This window comes from Falco punctatus (genome assembly GCF_963210335.1).
Source record: "Falco punctatus genome assembly, chromosome: 8".
Classification (NCBI taxonomy): Eukaryota; Metazoa; Chordata; class Aves; order Falconiformes; family Falconidae; genus Falco; species Falco punctatus.
Genome location: NC_137588.1, coordinates 37615175 through 37638591, shown reverse-complemented (window position 1 = coordinate 37638591; position 23417 = coordinate 37615175). Strand labels below are relative to the sequence as shown.

The window sequence follows — 23417 nt, the reverse complement described above, 5'->3', positions numbered from 1 at the left end:
GGATGCAGTAGTGTTGCAAACCTAACAAATGCAGTGGCTGATGTCATTCCTAGATTCGTCTTGCTCGTGGAATCAGTTTGCTTGCTCTGCTAACAAGTGCATCTCTAAGCAATGGACTTGTGATGGTGAGGACGACTGTGGAGATGGCTTAGACGAGAGTGATGCTATTTGTGGTAAGTACAATAATTTCAGTTCTGTATTGTATCAGATCATACATACTGAAAGAGCCCAAGTGATCCAAGAAGGTGGTGGAAAGAGAGTAAGTACAGCATCTCCAAAGAGCATGTGCTTTAAGGAGAGGGTATTAGAGGGTATCGTCCCCCAGCCCTCTTCAAGCAGCACTAGATACGCTTTCGTGGGCACTGTATGATTTGTGTGTGCTCTGTCAGTGAAGACATAAATAGCACACCGGCACAGGCAAAAGGAGATCCAAACTATTCTCCAGTTCCCATCCTTGAAGGTAAAATCCCTGTATTGCTGTTTGAGTTTTACATTTCAGTGATAGGTGCTTGAAACTCTAAATTTGTTGGGTTTTTTACCTAGCTCTTTCTCCTATTCCTTTTAATTTTTCGTACATACAGTCATAAGCATCATTGCATAATATTCCTTTCAAATTCCCAAACCCTTCAAATTGCATAGGGAATTGAAAATTTTACTTTCATTCTGGGGCTCAGTTGACTAGAAATGCATTTGTAATTTCTTTTCCAAAGATCACATTGTGTCAAGTCAGACTGTCACAATTTCGTTACATTTTATGTATTGGTTCCATCCTTCTCTGTGCTGTATTTTAAGAATTTCTTTTTAAAATATCACCTTCTATATATTTTTTTTCGTTTTCAAAAATCCTGTTACCTAAAATCCATTCAACAAAGAGTATTTTATTCCATATTTCATTTGTGATACCACAGTAAAAATATTGTTGATAACTACTGTAAGTGTTAAGCAGACAAAGAAGAAATCTCTTCAGCTTATGTTCAGTTGTGGTTTGTTAAAGTAGTTCCCTAATCAAACACAGATATAGAAATGCCAACAAATGAAAGTGCTGAAGGTGGAAATTTTACTGTTCTAATATGGCAAAATATGAATTAATTACATAACTTCAAGCTGACATCTATCTACAATACATTTTTTTCATGGCATTCAGATTATGCCTAGGACTGGGGAGTTTAAGGCGATGTCTGTTTGAAATGGAAGTTTTGTCTCTGCCTCTCTCCCCTAGGAAGAGGAGAAGGTGTGAAATGGGAAGACAAACACTTCACCTGGAACTACTGTTGAGCAATGTGAAACCCTAAGAAACATCCAGGCCTGAAGCTTAATAGCAAATTTAGAGTAGCAAATAGAAAAAAGGAGAGGAAAACAAAGGCCACCAAATCACAAAGTGCCACTACAACATAATTTTTTTTTCTCCATTTAAGGTTGTTCAGAATTACTTCTTTTGCTATCTTGACTTGCAATACATGGTAGATCTGTTATTAGAAGACAGTCCACCAATAAAATTGTAGGCAATCTCTTGAAGAGGGAAAACCACGCTCGTTATGAAAAGGGGAGAGTTAAGGCTGTATTTCTCCTTGGAAACAGGGAAGATCAGAGTTGCAAGAGGAAAAGAGAATCAAAATTGCTTCAGATTTTTCAGTCTTAAAAATTCAATATTTATTTAACATGAAGTTTAACTTCAGAAGTATAAAAAAAGTGACAAGTGAGTATAAGGAAACAGAAGTTGTCTGTCTTGCAGAAATAATATAACCCCCCCAGATTTTGAATTTTACTATTATATTGATTTCTAATTAGAATTAGTAGAAAATACACTGACTTCTTTTTAGTGAAGTATATTTCACTTATCCAATAGAAAACATTAAATCATGGATTGCATGAAGGTTTACTTCCAAACAGAGCACAATGAATCCTAGGATATAATATTCTTATCTGGAGAAAAGGCTTTTTTTAAAAAATATGAGTCAATTAGACAATATGTTGAGTTATTTGCATTAGAACTGTCAGATATTTTCTTACTACCACAACTGTTATACTTGGTACACACTGTTCTCATCTACATGGGGTGGCTCACACAAGTTCTCCATACCTTTAGCCTCCCAGCACGGAGCCTGGCGATGTGGGGGTTACCCAATTTACATTATTAGTTCCTTTGTTCCGTCAGTCCAGCCATGCAGTCAAACATAAAGAACAAAATTGGTTTGAAAAGTTATTCTGCTGGATAGTTTTTGCAAAGTATGGTAAATTAGATTTCCTTACAGATAAGATCCTAAATAAACAAATGGAAGAAATAGTAGATTGTCGAAATCTTACTGTAAAATACAGTCTTAGCCAGAATGTTTATCATACTGTGTAGAACAAAATCTTTTTTCAGTTTTATTTTAACTCTGAGAAACTCTTACTCAGTCCCTTAAAAAAATCAGTTAGGGCGTGTGCAGGACTCACATTCCATGTTTTTTCAGGCTCAGTGACCTGTGCAGCAGATACGTTCAGTTGCTTAGGCTCCCATGCCTGCGTTCCGCAGCACTGGCTTTGCGACGGTGAAAGAGACTGCCCTGACGGGAGCGATGAGCTGTCGCCAGCAGGCTGCGGTATGTTTGCTTGCATGTTCAAAACATACAGTATTTCTTTTCTTGACACTTTTGTCTTTACAGTATCCAGATGCTTTTTGTGTCTGTTGCGTCATGCCCTTATACTGTCAATGTTGTTAGTAAAGATTGATGGACCACACGTGAGCCGTACATACCAGGATCCTTCAACATTATTATCAGCCTAACATCTTCAGGTTCTGGTAATACATACGAGGCACACCAGCTGAAGATCTGTGTGACTCTCATGTCATAGACATTATACAGCACGTTTACTAATGAAAATTAGCACATTATTGACTATGCAGTTTTATTACTCTTCCTGAAGAAAATAATGCTGCGTGTCAGGGAGCTTGTGCATTGAAAAGGGAGATACAGTTCTGTCTCCAATTTTTTTTCTGGCTAATTGTTCAGATCTCAATGTCCCTTGCCCTATAAATTATTACTTCTAGTCTTCTGAGAAATATTTTCATTAAAAGCATCAGGAGTTCAGTAATAGTTTCATTAGGAGGTTTGTTTTATTAATGTATATAAAGATGGTGTAGGTTAAAAACATTGAAATACATTCTGTCCACTAAATGCATGTTCCATCACTTATCATTTCTCGGCTGAGTTATATTTTGAGTGTTTATTGACTTTTTTAAAAAAACTCCTGTTCAGAAGCGGAGAAACATGCGAAAGACGTCTGTACTTCCCAAATGTTCTCAGAGGCAGACCTTAGGTTAGTTGTAGATAGCAGCAACTTCTTAAGGTTTTCTGTCTTGCAGTACATGAGATTTTAGCTATCCTTACTACTTTAGCTGTCGACGAGTAGCTCTTTCTGCTATGGAATTGTGTGGTGCTCTTTGTGTGTGACTCAAAAGTTAGGGTATTTCCATTGAATCCACTCAGACTGACTATGTCTTATTTCATCTTTCTGTAAGAAAATGGCTGTATATCTTACTGTTCTCAATTTCATTTATTTACTGTATTTTCCTTAGCTCCTAATAACACTTGTGACGAGAATGCTTTCATGTGCCATAACAAAGTCTGCATTCCCAAACAGTTTGTGTGTGACCATGATGATGACTGTGGAGATGGATCGGATGAATCTCTGGAATGTGGCAAGTATAACAACATTAGAGTAAATAGAAAAAATTCAGACTGGTAACTGTAAGGCCTTCTGCAAGATGTGTTACTTTAGATCACTATTGAAAAATAAAGCTCTTAGCTTTTTAAAGTTGTTTTGATGTTAACATTTAAATTATGCAGTAATGAATTCAATTGGGTATTAACTTGGAGCTGGAGCTAGAGTGACAAATAATTTGCTGTAGTTGTGACTTACAGTTGATGGCTAATAACATTTAACAGAATTAAAAATGTATAGTGTATAATTTGTTTATGATGTATGTATTTTTTGTCTTTGTCTCTATACACATTTTTTCTAATAAATTATGAAACATCTCTGTCATGACTATCACTGCAGTTAAATTATGCCATCTAAAGCCATAACGAAGTGTTTTAATTGTCACCAATTATATGAATTCAGGGTTTCTTATATTTTGTGAATATTTGCACAGCATATCTAGGTCATACTCTATATAAATAATATTTATGGAAAATACAGAACAACTATTGTGTCCAAGAAGACATATTATCGATTATCATGCCAGATTTTGTGCAGTTAAAACCTATATTGCATGTTTACTCTATTAAAATTGTCCAAGAGATAAGAACCACAGCAGACGGTAGCTAGCTAGTGATGTATTTTAGGCATTTCTGCTGTACACACCACCTGAAGAGTGTGTGTGCATAACTGGAGTAAGTAGACATCTGAAGATTGTAAGGAAAAGCATGTTTGGTGTTTGCATTTAGTAAACTTTTTCATGTAAAGTTTGAGTCAAATGTGCAGTGGAATATTTTACGAAAATAATATAAGGTAGCAAATAAGCATTTATTTGTTTGCTGATCATACAAAACCAGATTTAATCAACATCACTTAGAACTGCATATGACGTGGAAAAAATCTGCTCCTGTGATGAACTGGGCAGTCACCAAGTTGTCGTTTCTCTGTGCTTACCAGAAGTAGGCTGGTACTTACAAGGCAATGGCCATTTCTGCCTCATCATTAGGCAGGTCAGATCAGGAGATCACCTTTGAAACAGACCTCCCACTCACCCCCACGTACTGTGTTTTGGCTCACATGGAGCAGTGTCGAAGCACATGAACCGATGGGAAAAACCCACAAAACCCGTCTGAAGCCAAGCCGGTTGCTACACCTCAGCCACTAGCAGGCATGAAGTCCACGGGAGCAGAAGAGAGCTAGCATGAAGTAAAATCCTGAAACGCATCTAGTGTGGATATTGGGCTCTCATTACCAGCTGTTTCATTTTGCTGTTCTTTCCCTTACTGAGCCACACCACTTGCCAGCGTAGACTTCTGGATCTTTGAAGAAAAAAGGGAACTAATGCGCTGTTCCTAGAAAACACCTTTTGCTTTTCACTTACGTCACCTGCATAGGGTTTTGAAAGGAACAGTTTGTGATGATAAGCTGTTGCAGGGAAAAATGGATCGGTTCATATAGTTTAAACCAAATCAGGATCAAAGCAGGTTATTGGTTTATTAATGGCAGATAAATAATTGGAAAATGATGAAGTCTACAGTCGGTATCAATAGCAGTGATGCAGTAGATAAATCACACCTGCAAAATGTTGATAGAATTTACATATTTTTAAACATTATTTTATAATTGGTCCCCCGAAATTCTGAGCACACAGATACGCACAGAGCAGTTACACATGTCTTCTGCCCCGGCCCAGGGCACAAGGTTACTAGCACCATGCCTGCTGCTACAGAGCTCTCCTTGGAGCGCTCCTGGAGGGCAGCCAGGCAGCCACTTGGTGCACCCACCCGACCAGGTTCCAAGCACACGCTGTTGTAGTGGCATCACTGTGTGCTTACACAGAGGCAGTTAGCTAGGGTCTGTGGCCAAAAAGTGAGAGTCAATCCACACAGTACGGAAACTAAATTATTTCCTCTGTTAGTAATAGCGTATGGGTGCCAGAACCCTTTACAGAAAGTGACTCGTTGTGGGTTTGTTCCTCCGATTAGCACTGTATGATCAATGGTGGCTGGAGTAGGAGAACATTTCTGATCAGATTTTATGTGGAAGCAGTCTTCGATTCTTAAATAAGTATTTAGAACTAAACAGTCACGAACTTGGGAAATAAGTGCTTTTTTTGGTTGGTTTTTTTTTTCTTCTGCGTGCTTATAATTTCTTGCTGGTGTATTTTGTTTGTTCTATAGCATCATATACATCCACAGCCCCTTAAAATACTGACAAATAAATAGTGATAGTTTGACAGACTTTTGGAGAGAGACAGAAGGATGAAACAGCAACAGAAGCAGAGGATGTACAAACTTCTAATCTAATTGCAGTGTGGACCTGCCTTCGGGCACTGGCTTTATTTAATTTCTACCGAGTAAGCTGAAATCTACAGCAACATTTGTTATGTCTTGCACTGATGCAATGCAATTTTCTGTTTGCTGGTAATCAAATACGCACCTTAGTGTGTGACTAGTATGGTAAACTTGTTATACTGTAATTTTAGGAAAGGTTTACATTCCTTTATGAGAAAGGGAACTTACTCTTAGAGAGTAAGAATCAAATTCCAAACCGCACTTCTAAAGGTGTTGTGAGGATGTAAAAAACCCCTGCCTAATTCACCAAGATTTTAAATTCATCATTAATTCACCAAGATTTTAAATTTATCATTTCTGATTTGACTGCAAACTAGGGAGACTGATTATAGCTCTGTTAGATTTTAGAGCTAGACCTTTTGCACCTTGAGAAAGAGAGAAAAAAAAAAAAAGACACTCTTCAGCAACCAGTCTACTGAATGGAATGGAATTTGGATTGGTATATATTCCTAAAAACTGAATTGAGGGGATCCCTTTAAAAATCTAGGGTTTGGTGTTTTCTAAATCTGTATCATTGATTAGTATATTTTCTTGTTTTTTCCAGAGTATTAGTCAGATAATATAAAAATGGGACTGGTGACTGGGGTAACCAGTTTTTCCTTGTATCAGAACTGGCATCTAAACAGATTTTAGAAGTTCACAATCATTCTAATCCTTCATGATTTCTTTGATGCAAGTTTTTATTCCATTATATAATCCTGAAAATAAAAAAACAATTAGCAATTCTACTCAAGAATATGAAATTTCATCAAGAAGATCAAAAACTTTGTTCATGTGGCTAAACAAAAGTCAAATAAAGGAATAGGAAGGATTTTCTTGTTACGGTTTCCAGGTTTTGTCCTGTCATCCAGAGCAGAGGCAATACTAAGTAGAAGCCCTTGTTCTCCACATTTGTAATAACCTTTCTGATGATGCCGGAAAATGCCGTAGACATGTGGTAAAGCTGTTGGTCTGTAAAATTTTGCACTTTGAGTTGTCTCAGACAACCAAAAAGCTTCACCTTTTTTTCCATATCAAACCAGCCTATCTTCTCTCAAGCATGATCTATGTAAAAAAAGAGAGAAAAAAAATATCTTCAGGACACCACAGAATTATTTGAATTCCAAGTAATGTTTGTAATCGATGTAATAACATATTGCATTTTCAAAATAGTATGTTAACATATTTCTGAAGGACAGCTAAAGATATAAAAGAGGTTTAAAGCTCTTGATGTAGACTTGTATCTCATCCCACATGGTCAAATGTTATGTCTCCATCTGCTATGAGAAAAAAAGCTCTACTAGATAGCAAGAAAGACAGTAATTAGAAAAAAGACCAATATTAGCATTCTGCTTTTAGAGTGTTGAAATTTAGCAGTGCTCGTTTCATGTGTTCAGAGCTTCACAGTGGAATCAAAGCTAGGTACTATGATTTGGAAATACTTCTTGGAAGCATCAAATCTTTTGATCTTAAAATCTGCGGGTTTTTTTCTAAGAGGAAAGAATGCTAAACTTAATCCAGCATAATTTGGATTTTTTCAAAAAAGTTGCAAAATCATTCTTCATAATCAGAACAAGTGTTGCTACATAATTTTTACTTTTTAACCATATTCATATTTTTAATTGATTTTTAAACTAAATCAAGGCTTGCTTTCAAGGCTTTTCTAAATGACTACAGATTGAGGCAGAATTTATACACGTAGAGTGCAGGAGAAGTTAGACTTTTCTTTCCCAGACAGGAACATAATTTTTTTAATAGTTGGTTTAATGTTTTAGGTTTCTATAAATAGAAAGTGATTTCCCCTGTGGGAGTTTTTCATCTTTCATGTTCCAAAATTTAATAGAAAAAGCTAATTTTGTGCTGGCTTTTCTACATTTTTCTACTGCTTCTTGTTTTTGAACTCTAGGTTAAACAGCTGTCCTCTAAGAAGCAACTGTATGTGGTTTCCTTATTTCATGATATTTTATAATTTTCTGTTAGAAATCCACTTTAACTTTGAAAATTTTAAAATTTTAAATATATATATTTTGTAGCTATCTTAGAAAGTGCATGTTTAGTGTGGTTAAAATAATGTTCTGCATGTTTTAAAGGGAAAGCATATAGTCATAAGCATATCGCAAAAGTATTTGCTGGATATGGTAATTTCTAAAATATCTGTTAGAAGGCTATTTACTAATAATAGCAAAAAGTGAAATTAAACCTAGAAAGATTTATTTATGATTGAATGCGGCATAAGTGTTTTAGTTATGTGGGAATTGTTTCATGACTATACTGTACTGTGTAAGAGACATTTGATTTCTGTCATTTTTGGTAGATGCTCATCTATAAGCATGTAATGCTTTGTATCTATGGAACAAAAGATGCTTTTATTTATATTGCCTTGTATATGCAAAATTTTACGTTGAAAGTATGAAGCAAAGTATGAAATGATTGATTGTTCTATTTCTAGGTTATCGTCGCTGTCGTCCTGGGGAGTTCACTTGTGCTGATGGAAGATGCCTGTTAAATTCCCAGTGGCAGTGTGACGGTGATTTTGACTGCCCAGACCATTCTGATGAAGCACCTATAAACATAAAATGCAAAAGTTCAGGTTTGTATTGAATTTTTTGAATAACATGTGTGACCTTTCTTTTTGGAAAGCAATGGCTTAGAGTCATGGTAAGGCAAACATAAAAGATTGTAGCTTAAATCTCCAGTGCTTTCATGGTGATATTCCTTATGTATTGCAAAGAGAACATATCAGCAGTCTTGTGCACCCAAAACCTCAGTTCACACAGTTGGAGTCACCAGTTCCTATGGCATAAGATGGCTACTAGTTCCTTAATGCACAAATTTGTTAGGACTGCAATAAGGTTATATTAATGTAATAATTCTCTAGCTTGCCCTGAAAATGTTTAATACACTCATTACACAGAAGTAGATTGTACAAAAAGGGGCATAAAGTTGTTCTTCCTACACATAATAAACACAGGTTTATTTTTATTAGTAAATTACTGAACAAATGAGATTGTTTTTATTGATATATTGTGCTCCATGGACAAGTTTGCCAAGGTCTGACTGGGTTTTGAGAGGTAGGTGAATCCTGATGTGCATGTGATACTCTATTCTCTGCCTTTCTGGAACACCAAATGGGATCTAGATTCTGACTAGATCTTAGAACTTTATTGCACAGTAGCCCAGTCCTTTATACCAGTTTTGATGAAAATCACACATCTGCTTTGAGGTAAGGCAACGTACCTGCCTTATATTTAAGTGTTCTGATTCTGATTTGAAGAATCTGGAATGAACATTTATGTGTGTCCTCAGACAAAGGCTGCATCAGAATTCAGTCAGTCATGTTACTGAACACCTCAGCATCCACAGGGGAGAGAATCCATGCTTTTTAAGGTTTGTAAACTGTAGAACTAACAATATTTTGTGCAGAGGTAGAGGATTCTCAATTATATCAAAACAAATGCGTAGAAAGGAGTAATAACTTGAAGTATCCACACATTTTCCAGAACAGGAATACATTTTGAAGATGCTGAGAAGTAAAAAGGATTACAATCCTTTCAATAAGAAATGAATGTTCAATTTTTACACAATTGTTTCATCTCACATGCACACATTGCAGCTGATTGATGAGTAAGTGCATTCCAAATACTAATAGACCACACCAAGCAGTGTTCTCTTTTTTGTTTTCCAGAGCAGTCATGTAACAGCTCTTTTTTTATGTGCAAAAATGGTGAGTGTATTCCTCAAAGTGATGTTTGTGATAAGAAAGAAGACTGTAGTGATGGATCTGATGAGAAAAGCTGCCACGTTAATGAATGTCTCAGTAAGAAAGTTAGTGGCTGTTCTCAAGACTGTCAGGATCTTCCTGTTGGATACAAGGTGAATAATTACAAAATGTGCTGTACTATAATGCAAATTCTTAATTGTTTCTTAACTACTGCATGATTATAATAAAACTCCACTGTGTTGTACTTCCTTGTAATGTAGTAGCTTACCTGCCATAGAATATTCAAATTTTTATTTCCAGTAAGCAAATAATTGCCAATTATGTAAAAAAAAAAAAAAAAAAACAACCTGGTATAATGGAGACTTTAAGTCTATGGAAAGGCACATACAATGATTTAAACACAACAAATCATACTGCTGTATGCAGACTGCTGAAAATCAGTTGTGAAAAAGGAAAACTTGTAGGAGTGAATAACAGGAGTAGCTGTTTTCTCCAATTTTTCTTCCAAGTCAGAGAGACTTACAGAAATATTTAAATGAAGTATAATTGTCTTTGTTGCAAAATGAAACTGCTGTCTGAATGTGGTAGTGTTTCCTGAATGACCTGAATCTTCTCTTTGGCCTTGAGTCATCGAGTGGAATACTTTTTGGGTATTATGGAAACCCTAGCCTCTGACCTGTAAATAGAAGCTGAGAATAGAAGAGATTTTTTTTTTTTTTTTTTTTTTTTTGGGGGGGGGTGTTTTAGCCCTAAAGTAACCCTAGCTGCACCCCCATACACTTAATTTTTTTTAATACGATATTGACCTGCTGAGAACTGTGTAATACCTGTCCAACATAGCTTAGCTCTAAAGGTATTGAAACCTCTAACAGTGTCCTAGTCAGGAGGCCACTGACTAGAGAGCTGGAGACAAGGTTGGGTGCAGCAAAAACCTTGCTGAAGCAGCATCACTGTAGAAAAAGCATGTCATAGGCTTCTGCAGAGAGTAATACAGAGACTAAAGGAGGGAACATGGCACACAGTTTTCCACTGATGAAACTATGCTCCTGTTTCAAAATTCTACCCAGCTGTATTTTGCATCATTCACGTTGCATATGATAGGCTTGCCACAGTGATCATCAGACCTCAATAAAAATCAGCTTCAAGAATTCTCATTCACATTACTGTGTTACACAGAACACTACATGTTACACTTCAAGAAAAAAACCCTAACAACTGTATATCTTTACCAAAAAAGCAGCTGAAAATAAAGGACTCCGAAGAGTCCATCCATCATTATTTTCATGCAAGAATCCTTTCCATATATTTGAAAAGGTGTGGTTTTCTTCAGTTAAAGAAGAAAGAGCAATTACTCTTACTTACTACAGGGTTATTTGGGAGGGATTGGTGCTTAGGATCACACCAGCAATAGCCGAAAAGAAATGTACGTATGTCTGCCTGTAAACAGTATAAAGAGCAATGTAATTATAACGTTGCTTGAAAAACTGAGACTGCATCGAAAAGTTTATGTCACTGACGTATTCAGAAGAAAGTATGTAAGATAAGAAATAGAATCAATAAGTAATTCAAAATGAATGTGTTTGTTTTTCTTTCCCAGTGCAAATGCTGGCCTGGATTCCTGCTGAAGGATGATGGCAAAACATGTATAGATATTGATGAATGTACGTCTGGGTTTCCCTGTAGCCAGCAATGCATCAATACATACGGAACCTACAAGTGCTTGTGTGCAGATGGGTATGAGATACAGCCTGATAACCTAAATGGCTGCAAATCCCTTTCAGGTGTGACTTTCTTTGTTGTTTTAATCCACAGTTTTATCCAAAATAGCTATATCCAAAATAATACTGTGAAATACCTTAGCCCCATGGTCTGTGTTACCCTTTTGTGCAAGATAAACAAGAATGACTTTGAAGCACACTACCTCAATAAGCAATAGGAATGTGATTCAATGACTGAATGTAATAAGTTTTATTTTTAGTATGTATTGTGCTCAAATAATTTTTAATGAATGGTTACTGGATTATGAAAGTTTGAATTAGTAACTATTAGAAAATATATTAGGAAAGTTAAAATACATCATTTAATTCTGCTTCTGAGTCACATTGTAATATAATGCTTATGATAAGTGTTTAGAAGTATATATAATGCTTATGATAAGTGTTTCATCAACTTTAGAATATGAGAATGTACTTATAAACTTCCTGGTATGAAAAAGAGGAACAGGAAAAAATAATAGAAATTGCAAAATCTATTATTCCTATAGCATATGGAATCCTCTAGTCTTATATGTAATACACAGATACATATATATATATATATATATATATATATCTCAAGATATATAAGAAATGTGGTTATTTCCTCACCCTTCTGCCTGTGCCACTGATGTTTTTATGTGCTTCCGTGAGTGGGATTCACTGGATCAGTGAAAGGAAGAGCAAAATGTCAACAGGCAAGAAACAAAACCCCGTTACTGTGTTCTGCTGGATCTCCTTCATAGTGCAGGCAATCTTTGGCTTGAGCAGACTCCTCCCCTTTTCCAGTCTTACACAAAGTTTGATTGTGTTTTGTTTTGAAATATCAAGAAACTTCTGTTTTCTTTCTAAATGATAAAAAGACTGGAACCTCTGGCTGCCTCACATTCCTGTTTCAGGCCCTTCCCTGAGTAATCAGCGGAAACACAGGAGGGGGCAGAAAAAACAGAATCTGTTTTTTTGCTTTACTACTACCTCATGCCTTGCAAGCCCCTCATACTTTTAGAAGCCATAGATCACTCAGAGGAGAAGGGGAGCTGGAACACATCGTAGTACAGTTTATCAGAGTTGTAATACATCAAACTTCAAAAGTGATCTTGACAAAGCTGTTTGTGCTGTGGCAAGGATGGTTGTGCTGCAAGGAGGTGCCAGCATGTGAATGTTTGGCCAGATGCTGATTTCTTGCATAAATTGCCTTGAACTCTGTACAACTGCGCAGAGAGCTACAGCCCATCTCCACAGACCACTAACAGCGCTGAGGGGGATGCCTCGGAGCATTAAAAACTGAAGAATGTCTTGAGAGTTGAAGATAAAATGCAAGCAAGGTGGTGCAGTGTATTCAGTACAAGAGTAGGCTGGACACCACATTACATGCCAGAATGTGTGAGCAGTACATACAAGCCTTTAATACATTTTTAATTATTACTAGTGGGTTGGTTTTTTTATTATTTTAGCTGAGGTCTCTATTAATAAAGCTAAAATTATTTATTTGGGGTTTTTTTTTACTATTATGTATGTCAGTGTCAGAGATGTTTTAAAGTGATTCTATAATTGAGCATCATCTGAAGGAATTTTTTTTTATAAACTGAAAGAACAGGTGTAAAAAAAGCTGAATCTTGCTTCACTTCAGAACTAGCAATCAAGGTTTGTCCAAATAGCTGTTTCTTTATGTCTTTACTGTTCTGAGTACTGAAATCTCAAAAAGCAATGGTCAAAACATGCTTCATTTGCCACCGTAACAAATTACAGTCTTGGTGATAACGTGAAAGTGAATGTTGAAATTAAAACAAGTGGTATGAAATATATTTCAAATTTAATCTCTGACATTAAATTAGGAAAAAAATACAGAATGGTTCCCATATTACAAAGGCAAAAAAATTAAATTACATTGAAAGATATACTAATTGATTGCTTTGTTCATTTTTATACTGCATCATTGATCTTTCTTGGAACATTTGAATGTTTTAAATATTTCTTTCATCCATAACATTGATCAGAGCATGTAACATTTATTTTTCAAACCATCTGTATTTCAGCATTGTATTCCTGATTTTCCATAAATTAACGTAAAAGCTAGTCTAATATATTCTTTCTCCCGGGGTTTAGATGAGGAACCTTTCTTAATTCTGGCTGATCATCATGAAATAAGAAAAATTAGCACTGATGGATCCAACTACACTTTGTTGAAACAGGTATAACCATAGTACCATGCTCTAAGTTTATCTCAATACTTTTATTCTTTTCAAAGTGTGCAGCTGACAGAAACATCATCCTACAATTGGCATTGTATGCACCATAGAACAACTGCAGTATCTTCAGAGTTTTTATAATATTTTAAATTTACTATTTTACCTGAATTTGACATGATTAAAGCTCAGGCAGTTGTTTCGTCAGTCATTCTGATGTACTAAAAAAATTATGTTATTTGTGATCTTCTTCCATTGCAACATGTTTTGCACAATTTCAGTTTTCAAAAGAAAACCCAAAAAATCTGTTTGGCCGTGTATTATTTGGGCTACTTATTGTCATAATCCAAATCTATTTTTTATATTTAGACAGACGATTCCAAGATTTATGGTATTACAGTACATGAAGTTCTATCATTGGCTAAATCTAATTTTTTAAAGAATTACTCTAAATTACCATAAAAGGAGAAAAATAACTTACGTGAAAAAACTACAGAAAGAGAAAGTCACCCAGTAAATACAGAGCTGTCATTTTTAGTGGTTTCTGCTCTGCTTCTATGCTTCACCTAAGTGTAGTTACTTACCACAGATTAGAGTTCCAAAATATGTTTTCATAAAAACGTTATTTCCTTGGGTACTAATTAATCAATTGTAGAAAGACTAGAAAATCAGTTACTGGCTGTCAATACTGTCAGGCTTTTTGTGACTTCTTGTGTCAGTAAGCTGTGCATCTTAATGTCACAAGAGAGGTGCTCAGGTCTTCACAGCAGTAATTACAAAATTAACCATCTTGCATTAAACATTGGCTTTATTTAAGCATAGCAAGCATTATGTTAAAGTCTGTTCTTTGAAATTCTTCTGACTACCTCTCATTTACATCTCACTGCCTCTCTCCTCTTTTGCTGGTATATCTATTAATAGCAGCCTGTGAAAAGGGGGGAGCAACAGTAAATTTTCTTTATGGTTGGTGCTGACAGATTGTCTCAGAGCTTCATCAGTCTTGGATTTAATGGACTTCTCTTCAGTAAGTTACAGACCGTGTAGCTCCAGCCACTGAAGAGAATCTGTGTTTTCCCTATCACATTAATTCACTAGTCTAATAAATACCTCTGCTATTGAACCTATTGGCCTTTGATCCTACTAATATGACGTTTTTAAAAGCATCCAGATTTGAAAGCAGGAGAGGGAGCCATACCAGCAGAACAGGTGGGCTGTCTTCCTCATAAGGACATCTTTTTGTCCTTGTAATGTTACGATGGATCAGCTCGCTCTTAGACATCTACCAGGTGAAGGCAGATACCAGAGCTGTTCTGGCAAAGAAGCTAACCCACCCTTCTCTGTTTATTTGATCTGTGCTTTGCCATTTTAACAGCTGTTCATATAAACTCAGAGTAAAGGAGCTGAAAGTAGGAGCTCGTTCAATCTCTGAGTTGTTACACACCAGCTTCTTCCCCTGGTGGTGCTTTTTTTTTTTTTTTTTCTTCACATATACATAACCAGTACAACTGTTTGAATTCTCATGTACGTTCTTTGCCTTCCATTTCCTTCAGTCCGAGTCATCAAAATCCTTTGGGTTTCCACAGACAGAGTAGGTAGAGGGAATCCTCCTCGTTATCTGTGATATCTACCTACTTTAGTTTTTTAATTGGAGTACCTAGGCTACAGTGTGCCATGTCTAACAGGAAGAAACAAAACTGCAGGTTTGAGATGACAGACTAATGCAGTTGATGCTGTTTCAAGGTTTCCCTAATTCCTTCTGAAAGCAGATTACATGAGAAAAGACAAAGAATTATGCTAGGAGGACTCAAAAGTGACTTGTAAATCGTGAAGAGGAGATCTAGTGCCTGGACCTAGACCTTGTTGCAGGGGTACAGAGATAATTTTCCCTGCACTTCATGTTCTGATAAATACTGGAACTGACCCAAAATAAGACACTTAAAACCAGACAGTCAGTCCTCTTTATTAGTCTGAATACTTAAGAAACTTTTACAGCATTGCAGAATATGGATATAAGGCTGATTTTTCACAAATTACTGACTTTGATTTCTAGAATGATATAAATTTGTGATAGCCTTTTCTATTCGATAACCTGTTATCTCCTTTGTTAAGAATTTGGGTTGGGATTTTATCTGTAGATGCGTTGATACTAGTAGTAGAAAGAGGCAGGAGAAGCGTTTTGCAGCACAGTTACAACTGGCAGAGCTGCAGTAGGTTTTGTTAAAACACTGTGTGCGTGGCTATGTGATATTTGAAAATCAGAGTGGTCCTCTAACACTGTATTGGTTTGGGCTTTCCTTAATGATGGTTTGTGCAGCCTAATCACTCTTTTCCTCTACATTTTTGTCAAAAGATAGATTTGCAGTATTACAGCGTAGTAGTTGGCAGATAAGCCGAGCATCACTTTCTGTACAATTAAATATTGTTGTTGTTAGTTTGTTTTAGAGTTGACTAGTCCAGTACATCCCCTCTACGACTGTGAATTACATTAATGAGGGAGGTTGCTGATCTACCTGAGAGTAGAATGTCATTGGGCTGATAAGGGACTTAACTGCTCTTGCGGTTTGAAAAGGAGTGCAGACTGCGGCCGTTCTTTTTACCATTTCTGCTCCATCTTTGATTGATAACAACATTCTTGTATATTAAGAATAATTGTGATTTCGCTACATATCAGAATGCTAAGCAGATTATGGGGCAAGGCTTTCTTAGTCTCAGATAAGGAAATAAGAGTCATCATCTGAATGCAATACCCTTTCTTTCTTATCTGCCATTTGGAATGAAAAGCTGTTATTATATGACTGCTCTTTCCAGCCTGTAGGAATACCACAGATATCATCACCACTCTTGCTTATAATGTATTGGCCTAGTAATTAGAGCCGTAGGAATCTTCCAGATGCCTGCTGGATCTCTAACTTTCACACTTGATGTATATACTACCTCTGTGTGTGTATGCACATATCTATCTGTACACAGTGCCTATAACATAGCATCTAGGAATTTAAAACCTCCTTATTCGGGAATTAAAATTAATGCTTTTTAGAACATCTAGGTTTTGAATTCCTGAGTAAATAATAATGAAATGTTTTCATTAAATAAAGATAAGAAATGTTATGCGATTTCTGAGTTTATTGTTATAAAGTCAATGTCATCTCATTTGCCAAAGTAATTTCAAAGATAGTGATTAACAGAGAAACTGAGTAAAATTTAAAGTATTTAGTGCTAAAGTTCTTTTTAATAATTGTAAAGAAAAATGCAGAAGCTTCATTTAGTTTCATATGCCATCTGCATTTTTGAAGTGAGACAGTTCTTTGTCACCATATTTTTCTGTTACAGTTTTTATCTTCTGATTGTTTACAAGTAACGTATGGGAAAATGAGAGTATTTCAAAAATATTCACTCAGTAAATAAAGCATTTTGAATATTATATGCCATGTAGTTTGCATTCTGAATGCTATCCAACAGTTTGTATTATAACATTTGAATAAACAGACTTTTTTTTTCCTTCTGTTTTTAGGGGTTGAACAATGTGATTGCAATAGACTTCGACTATAGAGAAGAGTTCATCTATTGGATTGATTCCAGCAGACCAAATGGCAGTCGCATAAACAGAATGTGTTTAAACGGAAGCGACATCAAGGTATTTGGGGATTAATAATGTCGCTACTAGAACTACATTTTTTGAGTGTTTTGGGAAATGCTTCTTCATGCTTTTAACCCAGATTGTGAATTTTTAGTATATGCATGCAAACACATCATGAGCTAGCAAGCCCTAGTAATATTTCATTGCATTTTTATCATATTTTAAGTAGAGATAGGGGCTAGAAGGACTGTATTTATGATCTAAATTCCTTATGACTTAATTGACAATTGAGTGAATTTGTAGTTCAGTGTGGTTTACAGGACACCAAAGAAAAAAGAGGTATAATTAAGTGTAAGCTGTGTAAATACACTGACATATTATTTCTTCCTATAAATTTTTTTGTGAATAAGTTAAAAAATCCACTATTAAGCACGTTTGTTGACTTCTGTGAACATTTTTCCAGAATGCATGCTAAGCCGTAAGGAATTCTTCTTTGCTTATTCTCTTCCATCTGACCTTTTTAAACATGGAGAAAATAGGTGGTAACAGCCTGTGAATTTTGTTCCCTCATGTTACACCAGTAAATTATGCAGAGAGAAAATTTTTCTATATTTCATTTGCGGTTTACTACATGGACTGACATATCCTTAGTGCACACCGACTTTAGTCTTTTAGAAGGTTAAGGTTTGAAACTGACTGGCATCAGTGAACCTTATTCATATCCTTCGCATGGAAATAATAGTTCTTAGAACATAAAAAAAAAAGTCGGCGAGCATAAGTTGTGGTATTCTGTTTCCACTGGGGTAAAACTAAAATCCAGCATGTACTCAAAAATTCTAGTGAGTCCCTGTGAAGACTTTTCCTGCAAAAAATAGGAAACAGGCAAGTTTGGGGTTCAAAAATTCATTAAATCCTTGAATCATAATTATTGCCTTTAAATATTTTATAAAGCATCCTGTTCAGCATCTTGTTCATTCTAGATTAATCTGTATTTTGTTATTTTAAGAGATGTTTCCAGGACTGGGGATGACCCCAGACTTTTTCTTTCTAATCCTAAATATTTCAAGGAAAAAAAAAAAAAAAAAAAAAAGAATTTTTAACAGTCAAAAAGTTGTAATTGCCAAGAGGAGGGAGGGTACCAAAAACTCCTATTACTTTCTAATGATGTAACAATAATTTTATTTTTTAAGGAAAGGTTTCAGAAGTTTGAACAAAGATGAGAAGAAAATTAGGTTGGAAGATATTTCTTTTTTCCTTCATTAATATTTTGCAATTTACAGAATGGCTGTCATCTTGATGATGATTTTTTTCAAATGGGATGCCAAATTCAAGTACAAATTGTGAAAATAAGTGCATTGAATTTTTATAAGACAATCTGGTTTTTTTTTCACTGAAAAACTTGGCCAAGATTTGGCCTCTGCAAGCTAAAAATATGTGCAAAAATTTATCAGGAATTATATATTGTAGCTGTCTGATATTCTATCAGTAATCTTTTATCCAGTGCCAAATGAGAACTTTCTCTCTTTAACGTAGATTTTAATAGATTACCACAGCACGTATATAATAATTGAGGTTAAAAATAATTAATTTCCCAGCAAACCTCTTTAAATATTTTAATTTTTTTTGTCATGAAGAAGAGGTTTTATGGTAGTCAGCCTTTTCCCTTGAATTATGAATTTCTTATTTTATTTCCATCATACTTCTTGTTTTACTATTTACTACAAATAAATATACTATTAGCGTAAATAATATTGTTTGATGTATTACTCTAGGATTTCCCTTTTAGAAGATACCATCTTTTTAGCACAACAGTTTTAGCTTTCTTGCTCTGGGAAACCTGATGGCATCTCATTTTTCTTCTGCATCTGATCACGGAGGAGATATTTATACAATTGAAGCAACTTTTTCACATAAATATGTTCAAACATTAACACAGTGTTTTATGTGTAGTATTGTAGATTAGAATGATATATGTTACTGGAAAATGCTGTAGTAAGCTAGAACGGGTACATTAAATGTCACACTGGTGATCTCACTGACTGGAATAAGCTTGAAGTGACTCTCCAAAATAAAAGTCGTCAGAAAAGAGACTAATTATTTTGGTTGATGCTTCTAGATAGTGTAGCTAAACCACTAAGTTTGCAGAGCTGTCCATTTCTACAGAAATGTCCCGTTAAAGTGCAGTGGTTGCTGCAGTTACCCATTTATAAAATAGTAAAGCTGGTTGTGCTAAGGTATTAGAAAATGAAGTATTTTATTCATATTAAAAAATCTGTGCATGCCTGGATTTAATTTTAAAAAGATTTTATAAGATGATACATAATGTAATAACCTGAAAGGGTGCTTTTACATATTCATAACTATAAAATTGGTTTAAAGTATGTCACAGTATCCCTTCTTATCTTGAAGGCTTTTTGGTGTCTTCAAATGGTAAATAAAATTAAAAATAACACATTCAGTTATACATAATCAGGTTTACGTGTAAAGTTTATACTCTATTGCACACGTTTTTAGTGGTGAAGATGACAATGAGTTAGAATGTACGCTTCAATAATAAACTCGTTATTAGTACTTAGGAAATCTCAAATATTTTCAAGTATTCCAAGCTCTGATTTTTTTTTCTTAAGTTCTAGTTGCACAGACCTAATCAGGAATAGAATTTTTAAGCCTAAAAGAAGCTGGACTCTAATGATTGGGAATATTCAAATGTCACTCAACACTTAACGCGAAGTACTCCCAGCCAAGCAAGACTGAGATACAATCATGATGAGATTTGTAAGCATGTATATCTGAAGGCATTTGTTCAAGTCTCAGAATTACTCAAGTCATCAAGAACCTTGAGAATAACACAATCCTGTCAGTAGAGCGTAGGCTTTCCCATAGGTTACTAAATTGCTTCTGTCTCTTGATTCCTTATTAATGTAGTCCTTTTGAAATTGAACTAATTCTTAGAAAGTTCCTCTTTCTTCTGCCACACGAGTGTTGGAAATAAAAGTACAGTATTTACTTTCCAAGTAGGTAATCTTTTTCTCTTTGCCTGAGTTGAGTGCCCTTATGGTCTTATCTGTCATGATGACATACAGTACTAGTGTGATATTAAAAGGAAATATATGCTGATGTAGGCTGGGGAGAGAAATGGTGAGCTAATAAGCAGATGTGTGTTCGAAGGCACGCTATGAGGAGAGAAACTTCATCTCCATTTGGCTCTGTGAGAAATAAATAAAACAGTAAAGAGAAGAAAGTTTTTCTTTTTTCGTGTTTTTTTATTATTATTATTATTAAGACAATAGGAAATTTAGAAACTTCAGATGAAAAATGAAAGAGAAAATCCTTAAAGTTAGTGCATAGTGCAGGACAGTTGGAAATTTGATATTTACTACATCGTGTTATTCTCCATTCTCCCATACTATAAGGAAAGTGTCTCATTGCCTCAGTTACTTAAGAATTGTCATGACTTTCAGAAGTGTCAGTGCTTAACAGGGAATAATATCTATATTTCACTTGCTATATGTCACTGTATCACATATTCAACCTCTCAATATTCTGGTAGTAGTAAATCTTGAATTGTTGTTCCTTTTCCCAGTATTTAGATGAGTAATTTATATTATTTCTGCTTTTGTAGGTAGTCCACAATACAGCTGTTCCCAATGCACTGGCTGTGGATTGGATTGGGAAGAATCTCTATTGGTCTGATACTGAAAAGAGAATTATTGAGGTGTCAAAACTCAATGGTTTATACCCTACCGTCCTCGTGAGCCAAAGAGTGAAGTTTCCTAGAGATCTGTCCTTAGATCCTCAAGCTGGGTATGAAGCAGCCATTTTGCATTAATTCATGTTTAGTGCTAATTTTATAGTCAAATATTTTTTTGTAAAAATAGAAGATAGGACGTACGAATTAGCTTTTTATTATTTGACTTTCAGCTACGCTGGTTATCAGTAGTCTAAAATGCATTACCAATGCTTACTATATCATCATTTCATATAAAATTGGTATAATAGAAAGATGAATGCAGGTACTAAACCATGTTTTGTTATATTTGCTACTCTGTAGATATTTTCTGTTGGTAGGAGGAAAGCAGATATTTCAAGAAACATCCCTATCTTTTTTTTTTAAGAAATGTATTACTACATAACAAATTTCATGTTGTGTAGAAGACAATTCTTATGTTTTGTTTCAGTTATTCAAGGAAGCGATCTGTCTCGTTAGAGCTCTATTCTGTGTTTCATAGTATCCAGAATCATTTAGGCTATTCATCTACCACGTTTTTGAAGACTTTTTACTGATATTTTGTGTATGTGAATCAAAGAGTAAAAATGTTTAGTCCCCCATAATTGGAAGAAAGCAATTACCTGATTTACTCTTTAAAATTAAAGTTTTAATTTTCACACAAGTCTAATAACTGGAGTGATTAATTATTAGGATAGAAGAGATCTATTTTAGGATACTTAGTTTCTAGCTTTAGTTTTCAGATATTTGAAATTATCAATATTCTTAAAAAAATTATTGCAACAATGATAAGAAGTGAGAACTGCCTAGTTAAAGTATCTTGTTAACTGGTACCTTTAATTGATAATTTTATTAATCATTGCATGGCATATTAATTAATATAAATCTGTGCTGGTATTCTGAGTGCAGTTTTGAGCACCACCACCATTTTTGATTTCTTGATTGGTGTGAGAGCTGTAGGAACCATGAACAATTTTTGTCACAGTTAAATAATACTTACAAAATATTATAATTCTTCCCATAAAATTGATGTCCTTGAGAAATTCAACCTAATACTATGAATTTTAAAAACAAAGACAGAAAAGAAATAATATTTCCATTAACAAATTTATTTGATGATTTTTTTCACTGAATCACATAATGGTTGAGGTTGGAGTGGACCACTGAAGGTCATTTCATCCAACCCCAACAGATATAAGCCTTTTCAACTTTTTTCTCTGTTTGTTTTTAAGCAGAAGGTTTCTAGCCATTTCTATTTGATCAAAACCCAATTGGCATGAGAAACTCAAATTATTTCATGCCAGCATCTGAATCTGGTGATAGAAAAAAGAAAGAAAATGTTATATTCCTAAAACAGAAAATGTATAAAAACATTGAGTTATTTCCTGTTTATGTGACAGTACATGTAATGCCACAACCATTGGTCGCTGGGTCTGTATGTCTCAATATGCAGTTAATGCCTCTCAATTCGCCAGTAAACCATCATCTACATTAACACTATCCACTAAAACATCGGTGTACGTTTAATTGAAAGTCATTAAAACCTGGTGATTTTCTAACTAAATGTATTCTCTTAAATAATTATGTATGTAGCATATAATCTTTAAGAAAAATGATACTTCTGAATACTAATACTTAAGTTATTATCTAGTCCCTGAATAAATAAAATATAACTACAGGAATTTTGCCATATGTCTTTTCAGATCTAAATTCCATATATTATGCTTTCTGTTTTGTGGAACATTAGGGTACAACTGCATAAATTTGATGAATAAAACTACCGTAGTGTCTTACAACATCCCTGTAATATCATGGCCAATTAATCATTCTTCTCCATCTCTAAATCCTAAGGCTCAAGTAATCATTTGAAGTTTCAGTGACGAGAGAAAATTGTTGAGTTGCTCTGGATTCTGCCAAAACAAAGAAAAGCAGGATATTTCCTAGCTAAGAAATGGCACTTGTCCGTCTAACTATTTTTAAGAGAAAAAACATTTTCTACCAGTTCTTAGAACTAACATTGAATTTGCCTGTAACTGTGCCCTTATTGGACAGAGAGGATGTAGATGTTTGTTAAAGGTGTTGAAGATACCACCACATGGTATCTCTCTCTGGTTGCCTAGACATCCAGGACATGTTTCCTGCATATGCAGAAATCAACTCTATAAAGTTTGTACGAAGAGCCTCAGTCTTCCAGGAAGGTTTAGATATACACAGGCGTAATAAACTACTTGTGCCCCTGCTCAGTGCACAGTATGTGTACAGATGAAGCTTTTTGAGGCCAAGGCGTGTTTGTTTGCTTTAAAATAATTTTTTTATTTGATTGTTTATTTTAATACGGAAAGCTGCTGGAAATAAAAACTGTGTTTGCATTTGAAATTGCTTGAAATATTATTAACTATATATCTAGTTTTTTTCTCATAAATGAGAAATGCTAA

General features: G+C 34.9%; 1 protein-coding gene across 1 annotated transcript in view; it reads left to right on the top strand.

Annotated features, from left to right (window-relative positions):
- Positions 1-23417, top strand: part of LRP1B (LDL receptor related protein 1B) — a gene marked incomplete at its 5' end in the record, with an annotated part of 587496 nt that overhangs the window by 448685 nt on the left and 115394 nt on the right. Inside the window, 9 exon segments of the mRNA XM_080399306.1 lie at positions 54-173; positions 2454-2582; positions 3560-3682; positions 8467-8607; positions 9703-9890; positions 11336-11519; positions 13599-13684; positions 17190-17312; positions 20878-21059. Of these exon segments, the coding sequence (XP_080255432.1) occupies positions 54-173; positions 2454-2582; positions 3560-3682; positions 8467-8607; positions 9703-9890; positions 11336-11519; positions 13599-13684; positions 17190-17312; positions 20878-21059 (1276 nt within the window).